The sequence below is a fragment of the Pollachius pollachius genome, assembly GCF_949987615.1.
Source record: "Pollachius pollachius genome assembly, chromosome: 12".
Classification (NCBI taxonomy): Eukaryota; Metazoa; Chordata; class Actinopteri; order Gadiformes; family Gadidae; genus Pollachius; species Pollachius pollachius.
The window spans coordinates 21,001,615-21,022,169 of NC_136945.1; the positions used below are offsets into that span (position 1 = coordinate 21,001,615).

General features: G+C 45.4%; 1 protein-coding gene across 1 annotated transcript in view; it reads left to right on the forward strand.

The window, feature by feature from the left end:
- Nucleotides 1-15,720: 15,720 nt before the first annotated feature.
- Nucleotides 15,721-20,555, forward strand: part of hdac11 (histone deacetylase 11) — a gene marked incomplete at its 3' end in the record, with an annotated part of 17,788 nt that continues 12,953 nt past the window's right edge. Inside the window, exons 1-4 of the mRNA XM_079747708.1 lie at nt 15,721-15,776; nt 15,879-16,027; nt 16,639-16,739; nt 19,139-19,255. Of these exons, the coding sequence (XP_079603834.1) occupies nt 15,742-15,776; nt 15,879-16,027; nt 16,639-16,739; nt 19,139-19,255 (402 nt within the window). The 5' untranslated portion in view covers nt 15,721-15,741. The remainder of the gene's footprint in view (nt 15,777-15,878; nt 16,028-16,638; nt 16,740-19,138; nt 19,256-20,555) is intronic.

Genomic DNA, 20,555 nt, shown 5'->3' on the forward strand with positions numbered 1-20,555 from the left:
CCTCTGTGGTTAATGGATATTAATGTTTAATCCTCCGATGCAATCTGCAAACAAGCTCATTAAAGATTCGGGTAAGTGACGGATATCAAGCGCCATGGGAGAGGAACAGCACACACACACATACACTCACTCATACACTCACACACACACACACACACACACTCACACACTCACAAATACACACACACCCACCGGATTTATCATCTGTGACGAGTGTGTGTGTAAGCGTTTTCTATTTCTGAAGCGGCGTTGCATCAACTAGCGTTATGGAGACCAGGTTGATATCATCCGTCTTTAGCTTCATTACTCTGCATCTTTAGGAGATTTATTAAACAAATAGGACACTTTTAAATGCATGGTTTGGTAGTTGTGGTTTGGGATTCTTCCAGTTTTGTATTTCAAAAAGTGTGTGAGTGTGTGTGTGTGTGTGTGTGTGTGTGTGTGTGTGTGTGTGTGTGTGTGTGTGTGTGTGTGTGTGTGTGTGTGTGTGTGCGTGTGTGAATAACATGTGTTAATGCCTGCACTTGTGTGCCTTGTAAATTAAATTCTGAGTTACATGACTAAATATAGATGGCTTCAATTTTCCACCAACTTTTTTGGGCCACAGTTACAGCAACAATAACACACATGAAAGCAAAATTACATTTATTGGAGGCTTTGTAAACATCCTTTGTAGTGCGGTATTAAAAATGGATCATAAGGGGAAATTCTATTAGACCGAGGCAGAGAGAAATGGCGGATTGATTGACACGAAAGCAGGGGAATATCAGTGGCTGCATATTAAATTACTTCTCTTCCATTATTAAAGTTTACCCCGTGTGGAAAACCTGGGCGCGGGGCCGGGGCTGTAATGCGCCTGAGCACCAGATTTGATTTGCCGTTGAGATTAGGATGCGTGGCGCTTTAATGACATGAAGGGGTAAATCCAGGACTGAATAAAGATGCTTTGTGTTGTACCTGGGCCTATCACCCTCAGGCATCCAATCTCACCCAGACACACCGAACATTTATCCTGCTCACGGCGGCTCATTCCCATTCCTTCAGCCGCTGCTGACTCCATCCCATCTCCATGGGAACCGCATCGGGACGCCTCCTCCTTTGGAACGCTGTGATCCCTGTGGAGCAGAAGCCCCCTGCTCTGGCCCCACTCCGGCTCCGGTCCATCCTCTCTGTCAGCCCGGGCACGCTGGCTATCTCTCACGCTGGACTAGATATGCACTCCCCTCCACGGAGCTATAAATCACCGGCTGTCTGGCACTGACAGCGGCGGTGGGAGTGATGGGACCAACAGCAGTAGGATGAAGAGGCTTCTGAGGGCTCTGCTGCACCTAATGTTACTCATTTGGGCTGTGGGTGTGGGTGTGTGACCGGAGGCTGGTGCTGGAGCCCCTGCTGGGGCTTTGGTCCGTAAAGTTCAAATGATACCTCTTCGGCGATGGGTGTCTACTTCTGAGAGTAGGCCGCGAAAAAGTTGCCCAGAGTCGCCAAGTCAGGGACACCTGGTGAACTTCAAGGTCTTTAAAGCTTACCAGTAAGGACAAAAAAGAGGGTGATGTCAGGAGAAGTTTCGAGGTGGACCGTCCATCGCCATGAAGTTTGGTTACGTTCTTTGAAGAGGTTAGAAGTTAGATTTGTGGAGGCAGCCATGTTGGACGACGTAGATTATGTTGAAACTAATGGCGTTCCTATTGAGGCTATTCCACACAGATTTTTGGCCTGGCCTGGAGCCTTGCCTTATGCTTTGTGGGGATAAGTTGCCTTAAGTTGTTGATTCTCTTGGCATCGCTTTTAGTTTTGCCCCGGTAAACTGTGCCATTAGGGGAATTTCGTTTGGCTGGTAGTGTGTACATTCACACAGAGGCAGAAGAAAAGCTGCTCATTCTACCTTTGAGACAGTCCAAGAAAAGATGATAATTATTTTCTGTGGATGCTGCCCCTTTTTTATTCATCAGGAAACAGGGTTCAATAATGACTCCCTTTTTATTTGCATTGCTTGGTGAATTTCTTAGAATTAGTTTGCTGGAATGAGAGTATATCAGTGTATCGTTAATGTACAGGCTGAAAACTGGTGATGCTGCTGTGCTGAATTTCTATACATAAGAGCTTGTTTTGCGCTGCCCTGCTATATATTTTGACAGAATATTGCTCTTCCATCCACCCTTCATCCCTCAATAAATCCATCCATCCGTCAATTCTTTCACTCATCCATCCATCTATCCACTCATCCATCCCAATTACAATTACAGCATTTAGCAGACCCTTTTATCCAAAGCGACTTACATCAGAGTCAACCATGCAAGGCGACAGCCAGCTCGTCAGGAGCAGTTAGGGTTAAGTGTCTTGCTCAGGGACACAACAACACTCAGCTAGGAGGAGCTGGGGATCGAACTAGCAACCTTTTGTTTACAACACAACTGCTCCACCTCCTGAGCTAAGCCTATATATATAGGGTGTGTTATACATCCCCCCATGTATAACACCTCCTCATCCACGTCGAGCCCTATCAATTAAAAAACATGATAATCAATCCCTCGGCTGGAACACACCTCAGTCACAGGCACCGTCAAGAGCCCACCGACGAAGCAGAGGCCTCTTTAAAGAAGATCACTTCAAAGCTCTTATGACTTGGCTGCGAGGCGAGGTGATTGGCTGAGAGAACACAGCCCTCTGGGTAATACCGGGAAGGACCCTGGGCTGGTGTCTGCTCTCCACTACACTGGTCACGTGACCCGGGCAGCGAGAGGACACTCGGACTGAGCCCCTACTCGAGAAAAGGCAATTACGCTCGTGGACTCGAGAACCACGGCACGATGTGACTGGTCGCTTGGATTGGCGGGCTCCTTGACACCCCACTGAGCAAGCAGTGAGTCAGCGGTAATGGCGTGAATAATGTACAACGAGTGTCACTCCTGCGAAGAGACAAATGAGAGGCAATGACAAATTTAACACTTGCACACAGGCAGCGGCACTGGAATGAATTTGAAAGTGGGGTTGCAAAATCAGACTAATCAGGCGACTTCTCTCTAGGGCTTTGATTTTACAACAGTGCGTCTAAGTGCGCAATTTTCGCTGAGTTTTGAGGCCAAAACAGATCAGCAGATTTCTTTTTGCACAACGTTATTATGTTATGTCCCCGAAACTCCACGAATGATACAGATGAAGGTACAGCAGCATTGCACAGTGATTTGCAAGGTAAATGTAGTGCTGGATCAGAGAGCTGTGCTCGCGTAAGAGCAGACATCATTTAAAGCTACAACGCTGTGAATAGGCCTAGTTCATGCTGCCACCACCACTGCGACGCCGTGACGTGGACAAATATAATTAGGTACCACCACCACATTGCACCAACTGCACCCCCGGTTCCGGCGCCTCTGCTCAGAGGGAAGGTTGTAAACCCTTACAACATTGTTCCTCTGCTACAAGTTCAGTCTGTACATGAATAAACATACAATCACGTTCGTAGCATGGCTGTGAACCACTTAGTTAGCTAAGATCCCTTGAGCTTAAGGTTTAAGCTCCAAGACTCTGGAAGGAATACATCTTTTGTTTGCTTCATAAAAACATACTTTCAGCCATTTGTGAATTCAACCAAGGCCAGTCATTTATCTTGATAAATGCATATTAGTTTATTGCGTCTGTTATATTAGTGAACCCATGGCAAGACACAGTTCTCCAGGAATAAAAGCGTGATTTGTTCACACCTCCTTCAGGCTAGAGCGGTGTGAGCATGTGCTGGTGAGCGTCGCTGAGCCACTCCAATGGTTACCAAGCACCTCCTCCTGCCAGCGTCCACCTCAGATGCTCTTGGTAGACTGTGGCTGCGGAAGGCGGAAGGCTAATGAGGCGTCCTAATGCTAAACCACAATCGTCAGCACCGATGAGAGACAGAGGAGCTATCCCTTCTGTCTCAGGGTGAGCTCTGACTCCTGAAAATCCACCGCCGTTAAAAAGCAAAAATGCTAATTTTCCATTTCAGGGGGAAAGTCAACCAGAACTCGATTTTAAATGACTACTACTAATTGCCGGGTGATTATAATTAACAGCAGCGACGTTTTGCCAACAAGCAAAAACAAAGCCCACAACTCGCTCGACGGTAGAACGACGTGCCATTACAACCGTCATTTACGATGCAGGACCTCTTTTTCTCCCCCGTAAAACATGGCGGTGGCCCGGGCTCCAGGTGAAAGCGGGCCAGACACCGGGCCGGCCAGGGTTTATGCAGGAGACACGGGAGGTAATTGCGGTGCAATCATGGCCAGTGACATCAGCTAGTTACGTGGCCAACACCATTAGGCAGGGTAAACAAACTAATGCAGTCACCACCACCGCCACCGTCTGTGTTATGAGTGGGGGTGACGGCCCCGTCTGGGGGAAAACGCAGCAACACACATAATGCCCTCATCATTTCAAATCCACATGATTCATAAATCATAAGTATGATGCTTTAGGTTTTAATAGTGTTTTCAATTCGGTTCTCCAAACGGTTCTGGGTTTGATTCCCAATGTCTACGCTTTCCTTAATTACATCTGTCTGAATTTGCTCGAATGTAGATACTCAATAAAGAATAAAATATGGAAACCATAAAGAGAGAAAAAACCCTTCAGGGGTGGCAACTGGCCTCGTCTTGCTTTCTGGCCTTTATATAATCCTGTTATCACCTGGTAAACTAATCAACAAGAGCCACACCCACACACAACCAATCACTGAGCTTCCCATTAACCCTGCCCCCAAACACAAGCAACCGAGGTTGAATGGAGGGATTAACGAAGGCACGGAGGCACGATACAAAACAGAAACACACTGAGACATGGCAAAGCATTTAATGGCAGTTAGGAAACTAGGCTGCTTATACACACAGTCTACACAAAACCACGGTAAGTAATTGGTATCCAGCTATACTTAAAACACTTACAAAACTACCAAACCATAAACAAAATGAATACGAGGCCACAACCAGCAGTCTATTCAATAATGTGTCTGATGATGATGAAATAGGAGACGCTGCTACAAACGAGATGAACGCAGGATTGTCATAACAGCAAACAACAGAGACACACGTGGAGCGATACGTATAATGAGTCACGTTTCTCTGTAAATCCTATTATTGGAATAAAGCCACACTTTGGGGACGTATTGTGTCCTAGCCCAGCCAGAGAGAGAGCACTTCTACTCCTCTCGCTGTGTGTGAACGAGCATCCAGAGAAGATCCATTAGGGCAGGTTATGTCTGTCTAATCCAATGATGGCAGACAACAGAGGGCTTCTCACGGGGACCAGAGATGAGAGTATTTCTGGTGAGTCGTTAGTGTCCTAGCTGATTGGGGTACCCACACCCTTACACACAGGCTAATGCACACACACACACACACGCACACACAAAAACAAATAAAGACACGCATACACAGATGCACACACGCACACACACACACACGCACGCACACACGCACGCACGCACCCACACACACACACGCACACACACATGCATACACACTCTGTGAGACAATGAGTGTTTAATCTCTCTCTCGCTCTCTCTCTTGTATGTACCATTATGTAACCCCTGTACAGCCTGAACATATGGAGACAGGGTCGCCATGAGGTAAAGTGTGGTTGATAAGCACATGAGGTCAGATCATCAGGAACTGTCTGAGCTTGATTACAGAATGGAATGGTCCTCATTTCTGAAGCCTCACAAACACACAACACAATGAAAACCAACGCCACGCAGATTGCAAGAACAGCTTCATTAACACCGACACCCTTTGTGAACAGCCAGATAGAGGCAAGGCCATTAAACAGAGGCTAGGAGAGCAAGAGAGAGAGAGCTACCTAGTGTACTGATTACACAGGCAAAGACAGGAGAGAAGGAGCGAGAGACACTGAAAGAGTGTGAGAGAGCTACAGCTTCATTAAAGAGAAAGAGCGAGGGAGAGCGAGAAAGGGTGAGAGGGAGAGATAGAGAGGCAGGCAGATAGTGGGATTGAGAGAGAGAGAGAGAGGGGGAGAGAGAGAGACAGAATAGTGAGAGAGAGAGAGAGAGAGAGAGAGAGAGAATAGAGAGAGAGAGAGAGAGAGAGAGAGAGAGCGAGCGAGTGAGAGAGAGAGAGAGAGAGAAGCGGGAGAGAGAGAGAGAGAGACAGAGAGAGAGCGACAGGCTGATAGTTGGATTGAGAGAGAGACAGATGAACTGAGAGGCAGTATGGCATGTGTCCGTGATGAACCAATACAGAGACCCCCTCACTGCTGCAGCCTTAGTGCCGGGAGCTCTGTTCAATTAAGACCTGGGACAACATGGCCGCCGCCTACGCCCCCGCGTCCCAGGGCCTTGCTGTCAGCACTTTCATGTTAGCTCTCCCCCCCCCGCTTGACCTATAGATTTAATCTGCCACCACTGGTGCTGAAGCAGGGAGAGCGAGGGATGGGTAGATGATGAGGTGTGTGTGTGTGTGTGTGTGTGTGTGTGTGTGTGTGTGTGTGTGTGTGTGTGTGTGTGTGTGTGTGTGTGTGTGTGTATGTGCGTGTGTGTGTGTGTGTGTTTTACTGTGCTAGACATTAGGCAGCACCACAGGGTGCAGGACAGACGACTTCAGGTGGAAGCTAGTTGGATGAATTGATGGATGGATGAATTGATGGATGGATGAATTGATGGATGGATGGAGGGAGGGATGGATGGATGGGTAAATCAGATGGCTATATTGATAGATTAATGGATCCAATGAATGGATAGATTGATGATAAATGGATTGATGGATGGATGGAGGGATAATGAATGGAAAGATAGAAGGATAAATGAATGAATGGATACATAAATGGATGGGTGGAACAGCATAACCTCTACCCCCTGATCCTAAATTCCCTTGGTGTTTCAGGCTCTCAGTGTCTCCTCAACAGGTTCATCAACTCTTTCCCCAGTCCTCTATTTCCCTAATCTCAACTCCAACCGGCCTCCTGCCTAATAACGGACTACCAGCGGGTGTCCAAGTAACCCATCACACGGGTGATATTAACGTTTCCAAAGTCCCCCCATATGGGTTTTTGAATTACGTTTCATTCTAGCGCCATCCTGCATTTTTTAACATCCAATTACCCGTCCGCCATTACTCTTAAACCTCGCACATTTTCTACCCGAGGAAATATTAAAATGTGCCGATCTGACTTTAGAGGGGATATTGAAGACTCATAGAGTGGAGAACCAGATGATGTCATTAGTCACCAGTGGGGGATTACTGTTTCAGTGTATTCCATCACTGGCGGCGGTATTTACAAGCTATGGAGGGCTTGATGGCTCAGCCAGCTAATAGGCTAACCACATGGGCTAGCACACAGCCTGGCTTACAACGCAGTTCAAGCGTTAAGCGTTGGATTCCGACCTTCGTTCTTATGCTACGTGCCGTTCCCCTGTTGCTAACTCCTGACTCTCTCTCCACTCTCCTGTCCGTAATGGCGTAATAAAAGCCTGTTAAAACATGCATAAAAATATTTGTTTTTACAAGGTTTGGATCACAGAGGACGTAAACTGCGTATCGGTTTATGTAATATCTGGAACAGCGTGTTTGTCTCAATAACATGCAGGATATGGTAGGGTTTTCTTCAGACTTAAATGTCATTTTACTTTATAATATATTAATGCTCAAACGGGTCTTGGCATTACAACAAACAAGGGTTATGTTTTAATTGACAATTGACAAAAAAGTGTGCTGCCCAGATTTCCTTGATATCATTGAATTATTTAGACCATGTAGATCAACATATTGGAATTATTCGCTAAAGAAATAAAATGACAGGTATATTTTAAATGGGTGATATAATGCCACCAGGGGTGTGTTATTCACCATAACAAGGCGTTTGAAAATCTGCCTTTCCCTGTGTTTTAGTGACATCGCAAGTGGGAATGTCCACCTAGAAATATGATGGATAGATCAGCAACATTTGCTAAAGGCCACTGGGTAGGCTGGTAGATCTATCCAGTGTACATCGAGGTAGACACCCCTACTTGTGATGTCACTAAAACAAAGGAAAAGGTGGATTTTCAAGACGGCTTTTAATGGCTAATCCCGCTCTCACCTGGTGGCATAATATCACCCCTTCAACAAAAGGCATGCCGACCGGATTGTGTTACAGCGAGACACGGTGCTGCATCACACTAGCCCCACCTCGTCGTCTCCTAGAGGCGAGAGTCTAGAAGGCAGCGTATTTCCAAACACAACATTTGTGTTAAATTATGTCTTTGGCCTGTTCGCTTGGTCACCACGCTCGTATATTTATCTTTATAGCGTGTGTATTCCCTTTGAATACAACCACATTGCTTTATTTCTTTCTATTTCACGTGGAAAAACATCTAGTACCAATATAAATAAAGACTATTATGATTATGGTTTTGACCATTATTGCCTATACAGACCCAGAAAGTCATCTTTTAGCTCTTCCTGGCCGCAGAAGGCGGTGCTGCCTGCTGCATAGCCAAGGGATCATGGGTAATGGTGAAACGGCAATTACAGCCACACTGTAGGAGAGCCTCAGAGTTACAACTACACATGGGGACCCATATGGTCCCAGCTGTGTCACCCACAGACCAACTACAGAACTGTGGTCCCTAGATACGCCCGGTTTATGAAAAGCAAAGGTCATAAATGATTTGATATGGTCAACAGGTTGAGCAGAGGGGAACCCCTAGGGAGGAGTTGTTCTCCGCCATGCAGGCCTCGGTGAAATAAACCTTTACCACAGCCACGGAACCTTAACCTTAAACACACCAAACCCTTACCTTATTAACACCAAAACCTTACCTTAACCCTACCAACTCCAGACTTAAACCACGTCAAACCCTAACCTTAATTGCACCAAAACCTTACCGTATCCTAAAGGCCAATGGGCCAAAGTGATAAAGCTTCACAACACAACGTCGTCAGACACCGTGACCCAGAGGGCGGACTGTGACATCACTTGCTGGACATAGAGGAAGACATGAGTTTGCATGAGCATAACTCTCTTCCTCCCTCATTATCCTCCCTTCCCCCCTCTCTCTCAGGTTTCCCAGGTGATCAATCACTCACGGTACCACCAATCAATCGCCGCTCGGTCCGGGACAAAACGGCCATTGAGTTATGAATAATGGAGTGTGTTTATGTTAGGGGGGGCTTTGAGACTTTATGGATTGCCATAAACAACATGACTGCACCATTTTGCTGACCCTAGCTCCAGCATCTCTTCAGAAATGTGTGCGTGTGTGATGTATTTCCATAGCGAACCACCATTTCGGGGGTGGGTTCTGTACTAGATAAACATTTGTGTACACAATGCTCTTCAGATAAAATCGTTCTCCTTTCTTGGGATGGAGAGCAAAGAAGATGATTGTGAGGGGATGGGATTGTTTGGTTTTCCGATAAATTCCTCCCGTCTTCCGTAGAGGAAGAACTAGTGTAATGGTTTGAAATACCACACTTCGTTTCAGCTGTAACACAGGGCATGTTTGATGTGCCTTCTACGGATACTACAGATACTACTACTAACCCAACTTTTAAAATATGGATATGCAATTCATCCTGTTAGATTAAGTGGAATAAATTCAAGACAAAAGCGTGCTTGTTTAAAACTTTCATTGGCCTTTAAAGCTTTTTCTCTATTAATCTATCTGTATAAAACTGTTTTCATCCCAAAGACCTCAGAATGTCTCCCAGACTATAAATTCAAACAGATGAAAACATTTGAGCCAATAAAAAGTCCTCTGCATAATGGGAAAACCCCAAAACTGCTTTTGTTTATTTGTTTCTGCAGGAGACAAAGATGATCTGTTTAACCCATTCCTCCACGAGAGCTCCAACAAAGCAGGTTTTGTTTTTCATATAAAAACTTTCAAAGTTATTTGTCATACAGTATTTTATGTCACAATCTCTCATTCGACTCAAAGAAAGTACAAAGTTCATACTTTTGTTAGAAGCTCGCTTTGAAGTGAATATACATGAGTGGGACGATTTTGTGTTTTTCTGTCCATGTCTGCACATGAAAGAGTATATTTTCTATGTTATTATATTGTTATTACTATTATATTATATTATAGTAATTTGTGTGTGTGTGTGTGTGTGTGTGTGTGTGTGTACGTGTGTGTGTGTGTGTGTGTACGTTTGTGTGTGTGTGTGTGTGTGTGTGTGTGTACGTTTGTGTGTGTGTGTGTGTGTAGGTGTATGTGTGTGTGTTATATCTTGCCTATAAAATAGAAAATACATTACACAAAATAAACCAATATAACTAACATCATGATTGCCCCAGTGTTAAACCCCTTTAAAAATAATGTAGGCTACGGTTCCTAATTGTTGTCGAGGGAAGATTGTAATATTTTTTATACTGTTTTTCTTGAATTGCAATGAATGTGTTCTTTGTATCGTAGCGCTGTAGGCACGGCCAATCCTTAAGGGATTATCTTGCATGAATCTGAGTTGGTTGGAAAGTGGTCAAAGGCTATAGAGAGGGGTCCACCCTAAGGCCCACCTCCACCCTAAGGCCCACCTCCACCCTCAGGCCCACCTCCACCCTAAGGCCCACCTCCACCCTCAGGCCCCCTCCACCCTCAGGCCCACCTCCACCCTCAGGCCCACCTCCACCCTCAGGCCCACCTCCACCCTAAGGCCCACCTCGACCCTCAGGCCACCTCCACCCTCAGGCCCACCTCCACCCTAAGGCCCACCTTCACCCTCAGGCCACCTCCAGCCTCAGGCCCACCTCCACCGTAGGACCCACCTCCACCCTCTGACCCCTCCGGCTCCCAGCTTGGAGAAGGAAGAGAGGCCTGACGTTTTTGACCCTGGAAGGGACGATAGGATGAGGATAAGCTTGCCTCACAGCTCCACACGTCCGCATGTAATAAAGTGGCATATAAACATATACAACCTGTGTCTAGTCAGTTTAATTAACCTAGTTTATTACAAGCTGTTGTGAGGTGACTTGTATATGAGAGACATTGTTTTATCATTTGGTTTATGAATTGTGTCATGGAAATTTCTTTATGAGATATGCACATGTCCCCACTTTAACTGGCTGTGTAGGCCCATATAATACAGCGTAATGTCTTGATAATATTTATTATCCCTGTATATTATAATTATTTGGCTGTAAGTCTAAAATAGGCTCAGATCTGGGCCTATTTTTCTCCACGATACCGTATTTCAATTTGTCCTGATCCGTGTTTGTTTGGGCACCATGACCGGATCCGTCAAACTCGTGATATATAAATATATATATATATATATATATATATATATATATATATATGTGACGATTGTGGATGATGGCTGGCTGAAGCAGCATCACCTGGTGTCGTCTGATTGGACCCTGGGGCTCGGTGAGGCTGCACCTCACACCTGTCGCACATTGAGCAATCAGTGTGCAACAGGTAAACCAAGTGAACCATTGGTATGTTAAGTATCAAACTGTTGCAATATATAGCAGGTGTTTAACACCACCACCCTGCATCCTTTGTCTAGCGGAGCCCAAAATAAGTCCCCCAAGTGGAGTGTGGCAGCCACCTAGATGGCGTGGAGGATGGACATTTGCTAAACATATATATAGGCCGATATATATTTATATATATATAAATATATATATATATATATATATATATATATATATATATATATATATATATATATATATATATAAAAATACAAACAAGAAGTCATGAAAGAGAACTTTTTCCTGTATATCGCCACCGCAGCAACCACGATGGCACCAGCGAGGAAACAAGAGAGAATGAAGGAAGAGCTTCTTCATCCTCTATGGTGAGACCCTCCTCTTCTCTTCCTCCTCCTCCACCTCTTTCTCCCCCTCCTTTTCTCCACTGTCTCCTCCTTCTCCTCTCTCTCCTCCTTTCTCTCCTCCAGCTCTCTTCCTCCTTCTCTCCTCCACATCCTCTCTCTCCTCCACCACCTCCTCCTCCTCCTCCTCTCCTCCACATCCTCTCTCCTCCACCTCCTCCTCCTCTCATCCACCCCCTCTCTCTGCTCCAACCCCTCCTCCTCTCCTCTCCTTTTGATGTGACAGTCCTCTGGGTGGTCCGGACTGTCAGGAAGCGGTCTGAGTGTGGCCAGGCGGTCCCGTCTCCTGGAAGGGAAGAGGAGTGAGATGCATCCTCGAGCTAAGTTACCCTTCCTCCACATCTGAATTCACTGTAAGTCGCTCTGGATGGAAGCGTCTGCCAGAAGACGATGTCTGCCAGGCCAGTTCAAAAGGCTGCAGTCGTGACTGTGAGACCACAAACAAAAGAGAGGGAAGGTGTCACTCGCATGACGAGGCCAGAAGGGGTTTTGGCAGGAGAGGCCTGCATGCAGAAGCTATGCGTTACATTACACAAAGAGCTGCCTTCATGAGATCACTGCCTGGCTCTGGGAGGCACAGGGTGTTGCCAACGCACTCACGAGACACACAACTGGGGCTCCTTGTTTGCTGACGAAATGAATTGTGCACTCTCTCTCTCTCTATCTGTTTCTCAATTTCAACCTCTACCCCCTCTCTCTCTCTCTCTCTCTCTCTCTCTCTCTCTCTCGCTCTACTTGCATCTCTCTCTCGCCCCCCTCCCACCTCTATACTCTGTTGGACAAACAATGCGCATGACGTCTGGTATTTCAGGACAATAGAGGTGCACTGGTCAGGGGCTATCTGTCAACACTGCAGTCCATCGATCAGGACTCACATGAGGAAGGTGCATGCACTGCTTCATGCTGAACTCTATTGATGGGGTAGGGATAATGTCAGCCTGCATTCTCCACAGGTAGGTGTGTGTTCTATTGGTGTGTGTGTGTGTGTGTGTGTGTGTGTGTGTGTGTCTTTCAGTAATTAGCTCAGACAGAGACTGCATCAAAGTGACGTGAATGATTTTTCTTTTCCTTCTCCTATTTCACGTGATAAACTATTCCCTTGTGACTATTAATTATTACAGTGCTTACAGTGAATTCAGAACTACGTCACGAAGGAGCAAGTAAGGGGTTGGCATCTTTCTTTATGGATGCCTACAAGTACACTCCAGTCATTGGGTATGACCCCGGAACCTTTTGGCTGGGATTCAAACCCTACACTATTCTCCTACTTATTCTGATCGAGTACAACACTAAAACCTTTCTGCTCATGCCCTGCTTACAGCGTTGGCTCCATGGCAACCAATAGGGTAGGGACCACCACTATAACCCACAGATACCCCAGAACCTGAATAGGTGTAACGATCTGTCTGCTCATCCGAATCACACTCGTCAAACGCCTGTCAACAGACTCTTGTTCCACTGGATGCACAATAAATGGAAACACACAGACAAATGTACTTTGGTAGGAGACGTGTAGACCTACAAAAGGCAGCGATCTACTTTGCAGGAGAATGTTTGTGTGTTGCCTGGCAACAGTCGAGTGAAAGATTTAATAATCAAACTAATCATAATCTGTTGTCGCTTTTTAGTGTTAACTAATAAACGGAGCTTGTGGGACCGTTGTATAAAAGCAATGTCCCACTCAAGGACATGTTGTGGTACTGAATAGGTGATTAGCCGTGCCTGCGGCTCAGCTTAGTAGCTAGGGCCGAATCTCAGCACTGCTGATGTTCAGTACGATAGCATCCCCCCTTTCCTGTGATATGGCTTGAATCTAAAGGAATCAATCCCATAATCAAACCCCCTGGATCACCATGGATCCCCACGTCATGCACTGGAAGGGCTCTGTGAACGGGTTCTATATGTAAACACTCGATCAATTCAGTGAATAATCAAAAGGACACATCAATTAGGGGTACCTGAGGCTGTGCTGTCATGGCCATTAGACGCGGGACATAACAATGCTCTGAGACTGGACATTGCATGTTGTACATTAATTGGCATGACGTGCATTGACATGACAATACTGTGACACAGGTGACTATTTGGAATACATTGGAACTCTTTGGAAAGTAGTCCAAAGTGTTTACATGAACAGGAGCTTGGCTACTGTAACACTGCAAGTCAACGGAGAGCCAATACTAACGCAGCAAACTACCCTTCTGGAGTCACTGGTGGGTCATTAAACAACTCATCTAACTCTGGGTGAGACCTGCGCCAGTTTACAGATAACTCAGAGAATCCCTTTAATTTGATTTTACATGATGTTTAGTCACTGCAGAGTCGGGCAGTTGAAAAACTGTTTCTTTTTGGGCTGTCACTATGGCATCAGAGGGCAGAGCTAATGAACAGAACCGTTTGTGGTGTCATGCGACATGTCACAACTAAAACGAATGTCATGACCTGCAATCTGGCTCACTCCTATTATTTTATTCTTGATAATTACCCTAAATTAAAAGAAGGACATATTTGCCATTTTTGGACTTGGATGAGGTCTGAATAATCTGATTGTTGGAGCCGGTGGATTTTTGTTTACCCAACAGTAAGTTCACTAATAATTCAAAAGTGTAATATGTTGATGGTTTGGAATTGAATGGATTAAATATTAGCCAGACTCAGATTTACAACTTGGAAACAAGCTGATCTGTCACAATGAAAGTAAACACAATGGTGCACAGTAAGGAAAAGGCAATGGCCCTAAACGGTAGACTACAGTGTACACTACTACAGTAGACACAAGTAGTAAAATAGCCTCCCTGCCAAGGAAAAAACAAACATTGTTCACTCATGGAGGGTAAGTCATTTAAAGTAATTTGCAGGCCTAGATAAATGTTTCAAGAAAGTCAAGAGAACCATGTTGTAGCTTCAACCCAGGGCTAGTGTCTTGAATAAAATAATACTTTTAGAAACAAACCAAAGGTATGATGATATGCCAACATTGCATTCTACTGGTATGATGGGCCAACTCAATGTCATCATTGTATCATAATGTCAGGAGTTGATCGAGTATTTCTTCATTCCAAAGAGGCTGAAATGTCTTCCTCTCTATGGACAGCACTGTATTCAAGTAAAACTTATATCACCGTTGGTGTACAACACAAGAGCACAGCGGCGAAATAATAAGAGGAGCGTAAAGTGCGTCAAGCGCGCTACGGGCACAAGTGACGGAACCTCGGAGGCGAATTCGCGCACGTTTCATACGTAGGAGGGGAAGAACAGAAGGGATACTGAATATCCGAAATAGATTATATATTAATATGTATATAGATATGTATCTGGATCCAACTATTTGTACAGTCTCTTGTTCTTTGATGAGGAACCTTTTAAGTCCGTGAGCGTTAGAAACGGCTCGACTTTCGTGACGTGCGTAATATAAATAGCAGGTGAGTCGACTCGAAATGATGCTACGTTGTTCAAATCCCCTTTTCGATTTTAGCTCTTCGTAATCAATTGTGTTTATATCACGTGTAAATGACAGCCACCTTCTACTTCTATCGACCTCGTCCGTGTATACAACGCGATGTACGGTCAACCTTGGAGAAACAGCGAAAGCTTCCTTCTAGTTGCGTCTTTGGTAATGATAACATGACATTGCGCATGGGTCAGTCTTGACAGGCTTGTGGGTAATGTAGTCACCGTGCAGGAGTCGCAGTGAAGCCATAGTCCCTCTCCCTTGTTTTGGCCGTGATTTGGAATCGTTACACATTAACGTGGATTGCATTATGTAAATGTCTATTTATTTTGTCAATGTTTAGTGGATTGCTGATGTTCAGCCAAGTGTTTGCTGAAAAGGAATGGAATGTGAATAAATATGAAACTATTACAATACAAACAATGGCATTAATAACGTGTATATGTATTATTATATTTAGATCAAACTAGAAATGCCGGTGGGACAATGTCAAAGAAGCAAGACACTGAGGGTGGAAAACGGTGGGCAAATACAAAATTAAGACGGTACTCCCAGTTCCATTAGAGAAGTACACAAACCTCTGGAATATTGTAGTATGATCTATTACTTGTTTTATTTTTCAGTCCTCACGACACTGAACTGTATGTTGACGTCCCTCGTACACAACTGCCCATAGTGTACCACCCCATCTATAACATCACCTTCATGGGCATGGAGAAACTCCACCCCTTTGACGCTGGGAAGTGGGGGAAGGTCGTCCGGTTTTTAAAAGGTTAACGGAGCTTTTACTTTGAAACTTTGAAGGCTGGGCTTCAATGAGAGAGAGAGAGAGAGAGAGAGAGAGAGAGAGAGAGAGAGAGAAACAAATATAAATAGAGTGGATACACAAGAGAATGGAGACCTGATGAGAAAGAGTCTTTGAAGGGCTGGTGGATGGATGGGTTGATGGATGGTGACAGGTGGGGAAATCAAGCAGAGATAAAACAGGAAATGAACTAGCTGAGCCATCAAGATAAAAGCACACTAGCATTAATGTTAAGCTATGTCTCATTCAATGAATTCATGTATTTGCGTGTGTGTGTGTGTGTGTTTTTTGGTGTGCATGCGTGTCTGTGCGTGTGCGTCTGTCTACATGTGTCTGTTTAAATGTGTGCGCGTGGGTGTACGTGCGTGCGTGTGTACGTAGGTGACTGCAGGCATGTATACATGCGTGCGTGCGTGTTTGTTTATATTTGTGTCCGTGTGCATGTGTTTGCCGGTGCGTGTGTGTTCACACGCGTGCGTTCTTGCATGGGTTTGCGCGCGTGTCTACCTGCGTGTGTGTTTGCGTGGTTGTGTATCCTATTATGTATAATGTGCTGCTCGCTCCGTGTTCCTCATTAGAGGAGCAGTTTGTGACTGATGACAACATGGTGCCCGCCCTGGAGGCTTCAGAGGAGGACCTGAAGGTGGCTCACACCAAGAGCTACCTGAGCAGCTTAAAGGTACACACACGCCGCCTACACATGTCTCTTCACGGCTCCTCATTAACATGACACGCTGTAACTATAAGGTACACACTGAACATGTTTCACGGCTCTTGCATTAACATGACACACTGATACTATAAGGTACACACACGCTGCCTGCACATGTCTCTACCCAGCCTCTACATTAACATGACACACTGTAACTATAAGGTACACACTGCACATGTTTCACGGCTCTTACATTAACATGACACACTGTTACTATAAGGTAAACATGCTGCCAGCACATGTTTCTACACGGCCCCTACATGACACACCGTTACTTTAAGGTACACACACGCTGCCTGTTCATGTCGGTTCACGGTTCATAAACTAACGTGTCTGTTCTCGGTTCCTACATTAACATGTTTCTACAAGGCTCTTACTAGCATGGGGGCACAATGTAACCGTTAGGTGAACAAGCAGCCTGCACATGGTTCTACACGGCTCGTACATTAACATGACACACTCTTACTGTAAGGTACACACTCTCTGCCTGCTCGTCTTCAAGGCTCATTAACTAACATGTCTCTGCTTGGCTCCTACATTAACATGTTTCTACATTTTGCTCCTACACTAACATGTTTCTACACGGCTCCTAAACTAACATGTCTCTTCACAGCTCCTAGACTAACCTGTCTCTTTGCAGCTTCTCACTAACATGGGGCAACACTATAACCATAGACAAAAAACAGATATTTGAAATATATATGCATGTTTGGAAATGTTTGTGCTGCAATAGAAACTCTAAAAAGAGAATAATCGTGTGGAATCTCATCTAATTTCAACTTGATTCCATCACATTCGTTAAAACAAATCAATTCCTTCATGGAAGGATGCTTTAATTAGCTTCATAAAACGCCGTTCTTAATGACTTTGCTCGGAAGAAAAAGGGTATTGTTAGTTAGCTCTTAGCTTGTGGTTGAAATTGATCTAGCTGTTGGTTATCATAGGGTATGGCCGTCAAATCCCACAGTGTCACCGTAGAACATAAACTGATTCCCTACAATCTCTTCCAGCGGAGCGCTCCAGGTACAGTTAGCAGTAAGTGGACGAGATGACGCCGTCGATGCCTCAGATCTCTCCTCTTCCCCTCGAGAGTCTGACGTCTAACAGACATAAACTACAGCCAGCGTTGACCCAGCATGGGGTGCGCACACCTCAGATCTCCTACAGACCAACCATTCATCACCTCGCGCCGTCTCCAACTGTCCTCAACGGCCTCCTGCAGTCCCTAAGAAGTCCCAGAGGACTTTAAATGTATCGGCGCTCTCATAAATTCACCAAACTTCAGAGTTCAGCCCAGAATTAATGTGATTCATAAATCAGGGTTTGTTTGTGTCAGGGAGAGACGCCTTCCGTGCCTGTTGTTTATATTATGGGATGGCATTCACTTTCTCTGGTTGTGATGCGAGGTGTGTGACATGAAACATCAAGGAGGAGAGGGTTGAGGAGCACTTGGCGTTCCCGCAGGAGTCTTGACTCTCATCCAAGGCAGAACTCGTACAGTGTGTATCATATTTCATCTCACAGCATCTGTCTTACTGCGGTGAAAGCAGCACGACTGTGAAGCCTTTTATAATGGATTACAGCTGATATGAGATGCTCTATTGTGGAGCATGACCACTCCCATGGAAGTGTGCTAGTACAGTTCCGGAGAGGTAGATTATTTTTAATATATGGCCGACAGCAAGGGAGCACGAATAAGGTCCTTAGCTATTGCCTTTAAAGATGTACCTGCTGGGTAAAGTCCCTCCCTCCCCCCCTCCCTCCTTCTGGCATTCAGAAAACAATCTCAGAGACTCAACCTAGTAGCTCCCGGCTTTATATTAGCATTCCCTCTTTACATGTCTGCTTCAACCTGTCACCCAATTTAATGTGAAATCAACATTGTCAACAAAACCATTTCTTATTCATCCCCTGCAGGCACAGAGCCCTGAATCCAGCATCAGAAGAATTCCGCTCCTTTTGTTGTTGTGTGTTTGTGTGTTGTGTGTTTGTGTGTTGTGCTCCCAATGGCAGAGGGGCAGAGGCGAGGGATGCCGCTTTGTGATGTGTCCAGTGGGTCGGTGTGGTGGTGGTCTGTGGACGCTGATGCCATGTGAAATGTGTCTTGTGTGTGGGTTCGGCTTCGCTCAGGATGTAGAGCGGGTTGTCTGGTAACCGCAAGGTTGCTAGTTCGATCCCCGGCTCCGGCTAGCGGAGTGTCGGGGTGTCCCTGAGCGAGACGCCTCACCCTGACTGCTCCCGACGAGCCGGCTGTCGCCTTGCCCGGTTGACACCGACGCCGGTGTGTGAATGTGTGCATGAATGTTTGTAAGTCGCTTTGGATGAAAGCCTCTGTTGATGTAAATGTCGTTATGCTTTCCTTCCAGTGGTCGGCGATCGTGGCGGGCATCACGGAGATCCCCCCGCTCCTGTTCCTGCCCAACTGCCTGGTTCAGCGACGCGTGCTCAGGCCGCTGCGGACCCAGACTGGAGGAACCATCATGGTACAGACCGGCTTCTCGTACATTTCACTCCTCCATTTCTGTTACTTTTTTTTCAAAGTTGCAGTCCAGCAGGGCATATAGTCCTGTATAGGGTATGTGCATCGCGGGCTCACATCGCCATGACCACCGCCAATTTGCAAGCTAACCCTAACACTAACCCTAACCCTGGTACTAGTATTTTTTGATTTTTTTTGCTAATTATTTAGTCATTAATCGTACACAGATTTTTCGTTTTGGGGGAGGGACATTGTTCTGTTTCAAACTGCTGCAGCGCTTTTCAACATTCAGGTGGAGAAACAATGTTTTTGTCGTTACGGTGTGTAGTATATTAGGATTTTACAGTTCTAACTTTCTTGAATACATCCCATGATGCATTCTGATGTGTGGGAGAGAGACTGTGAGACTGTGTATACATGTTGTACCAAACTAATGGGCAAAAGGAACCAAGGATAGTGATGGCCGACCGTCAGAACATGGAGCCACATCTATAGCCCATGTCTTTCAGTAGGTCCACAAGTTGGTTCCTAAAACATCCGTGCACAAAGAGGTAATGAAAAGAGCTGTGTGTAGTCGCCGGCCGCATGTCAAAACCACAACTGTCAAACGAAAAACGAGTCGAAAAACACACTGAGGGAAAATATCAAAATCAGTTTCCAAGCACAAACCAAGGTCCAAAAGATCATTATGGGAGCGCGAAACTCTTTGAATACTTTGACCGGCTGACCAAAACAAAGCCCCCTGCCGTCTCTCCCCCACCGCGCCCACATCCCTCTTAGCTCCTTCATCTCCATGACTACTGAAGTCTGTCCTCGTAAACACACTCATATTACCAATATTAATATTAATAATGTCCGTGCAAGAACTTTGGCCTCACTACCAGGAGCGCCCTTAGATCCACATTACCTTAAGCGTATTACGTCTCACCAGGCCTGTGGATAGGTGAGGCTTCACGGGCCCAGGATTTATTGAGCTTTTGCGAACCCTGCCCGGCTTTATCTACCGTTAAATACAAGCCCAGCTGACAGGGATAATTTATCTCTGCACTTTTGTCGGAAATTGATATTCAGGTACTTCAAGTGGGCCATGTCCTTGATGGTTAAAAGGCGGAAATGTTCCGGGAACGGGCTGGACGGTTTAGTGGTAAGGGGGGTCTTCTACATATAGCCGGAACGTTCTGGACACGATAACTAATGTCGGCTTGTTATCAATCATATGTGTCTCAAAATGGCTTTAAGTTGCTTTCGATAAAATAAATGACAATCTGTAATTATTAATTAAATGATGTGTATGATTTGGATAT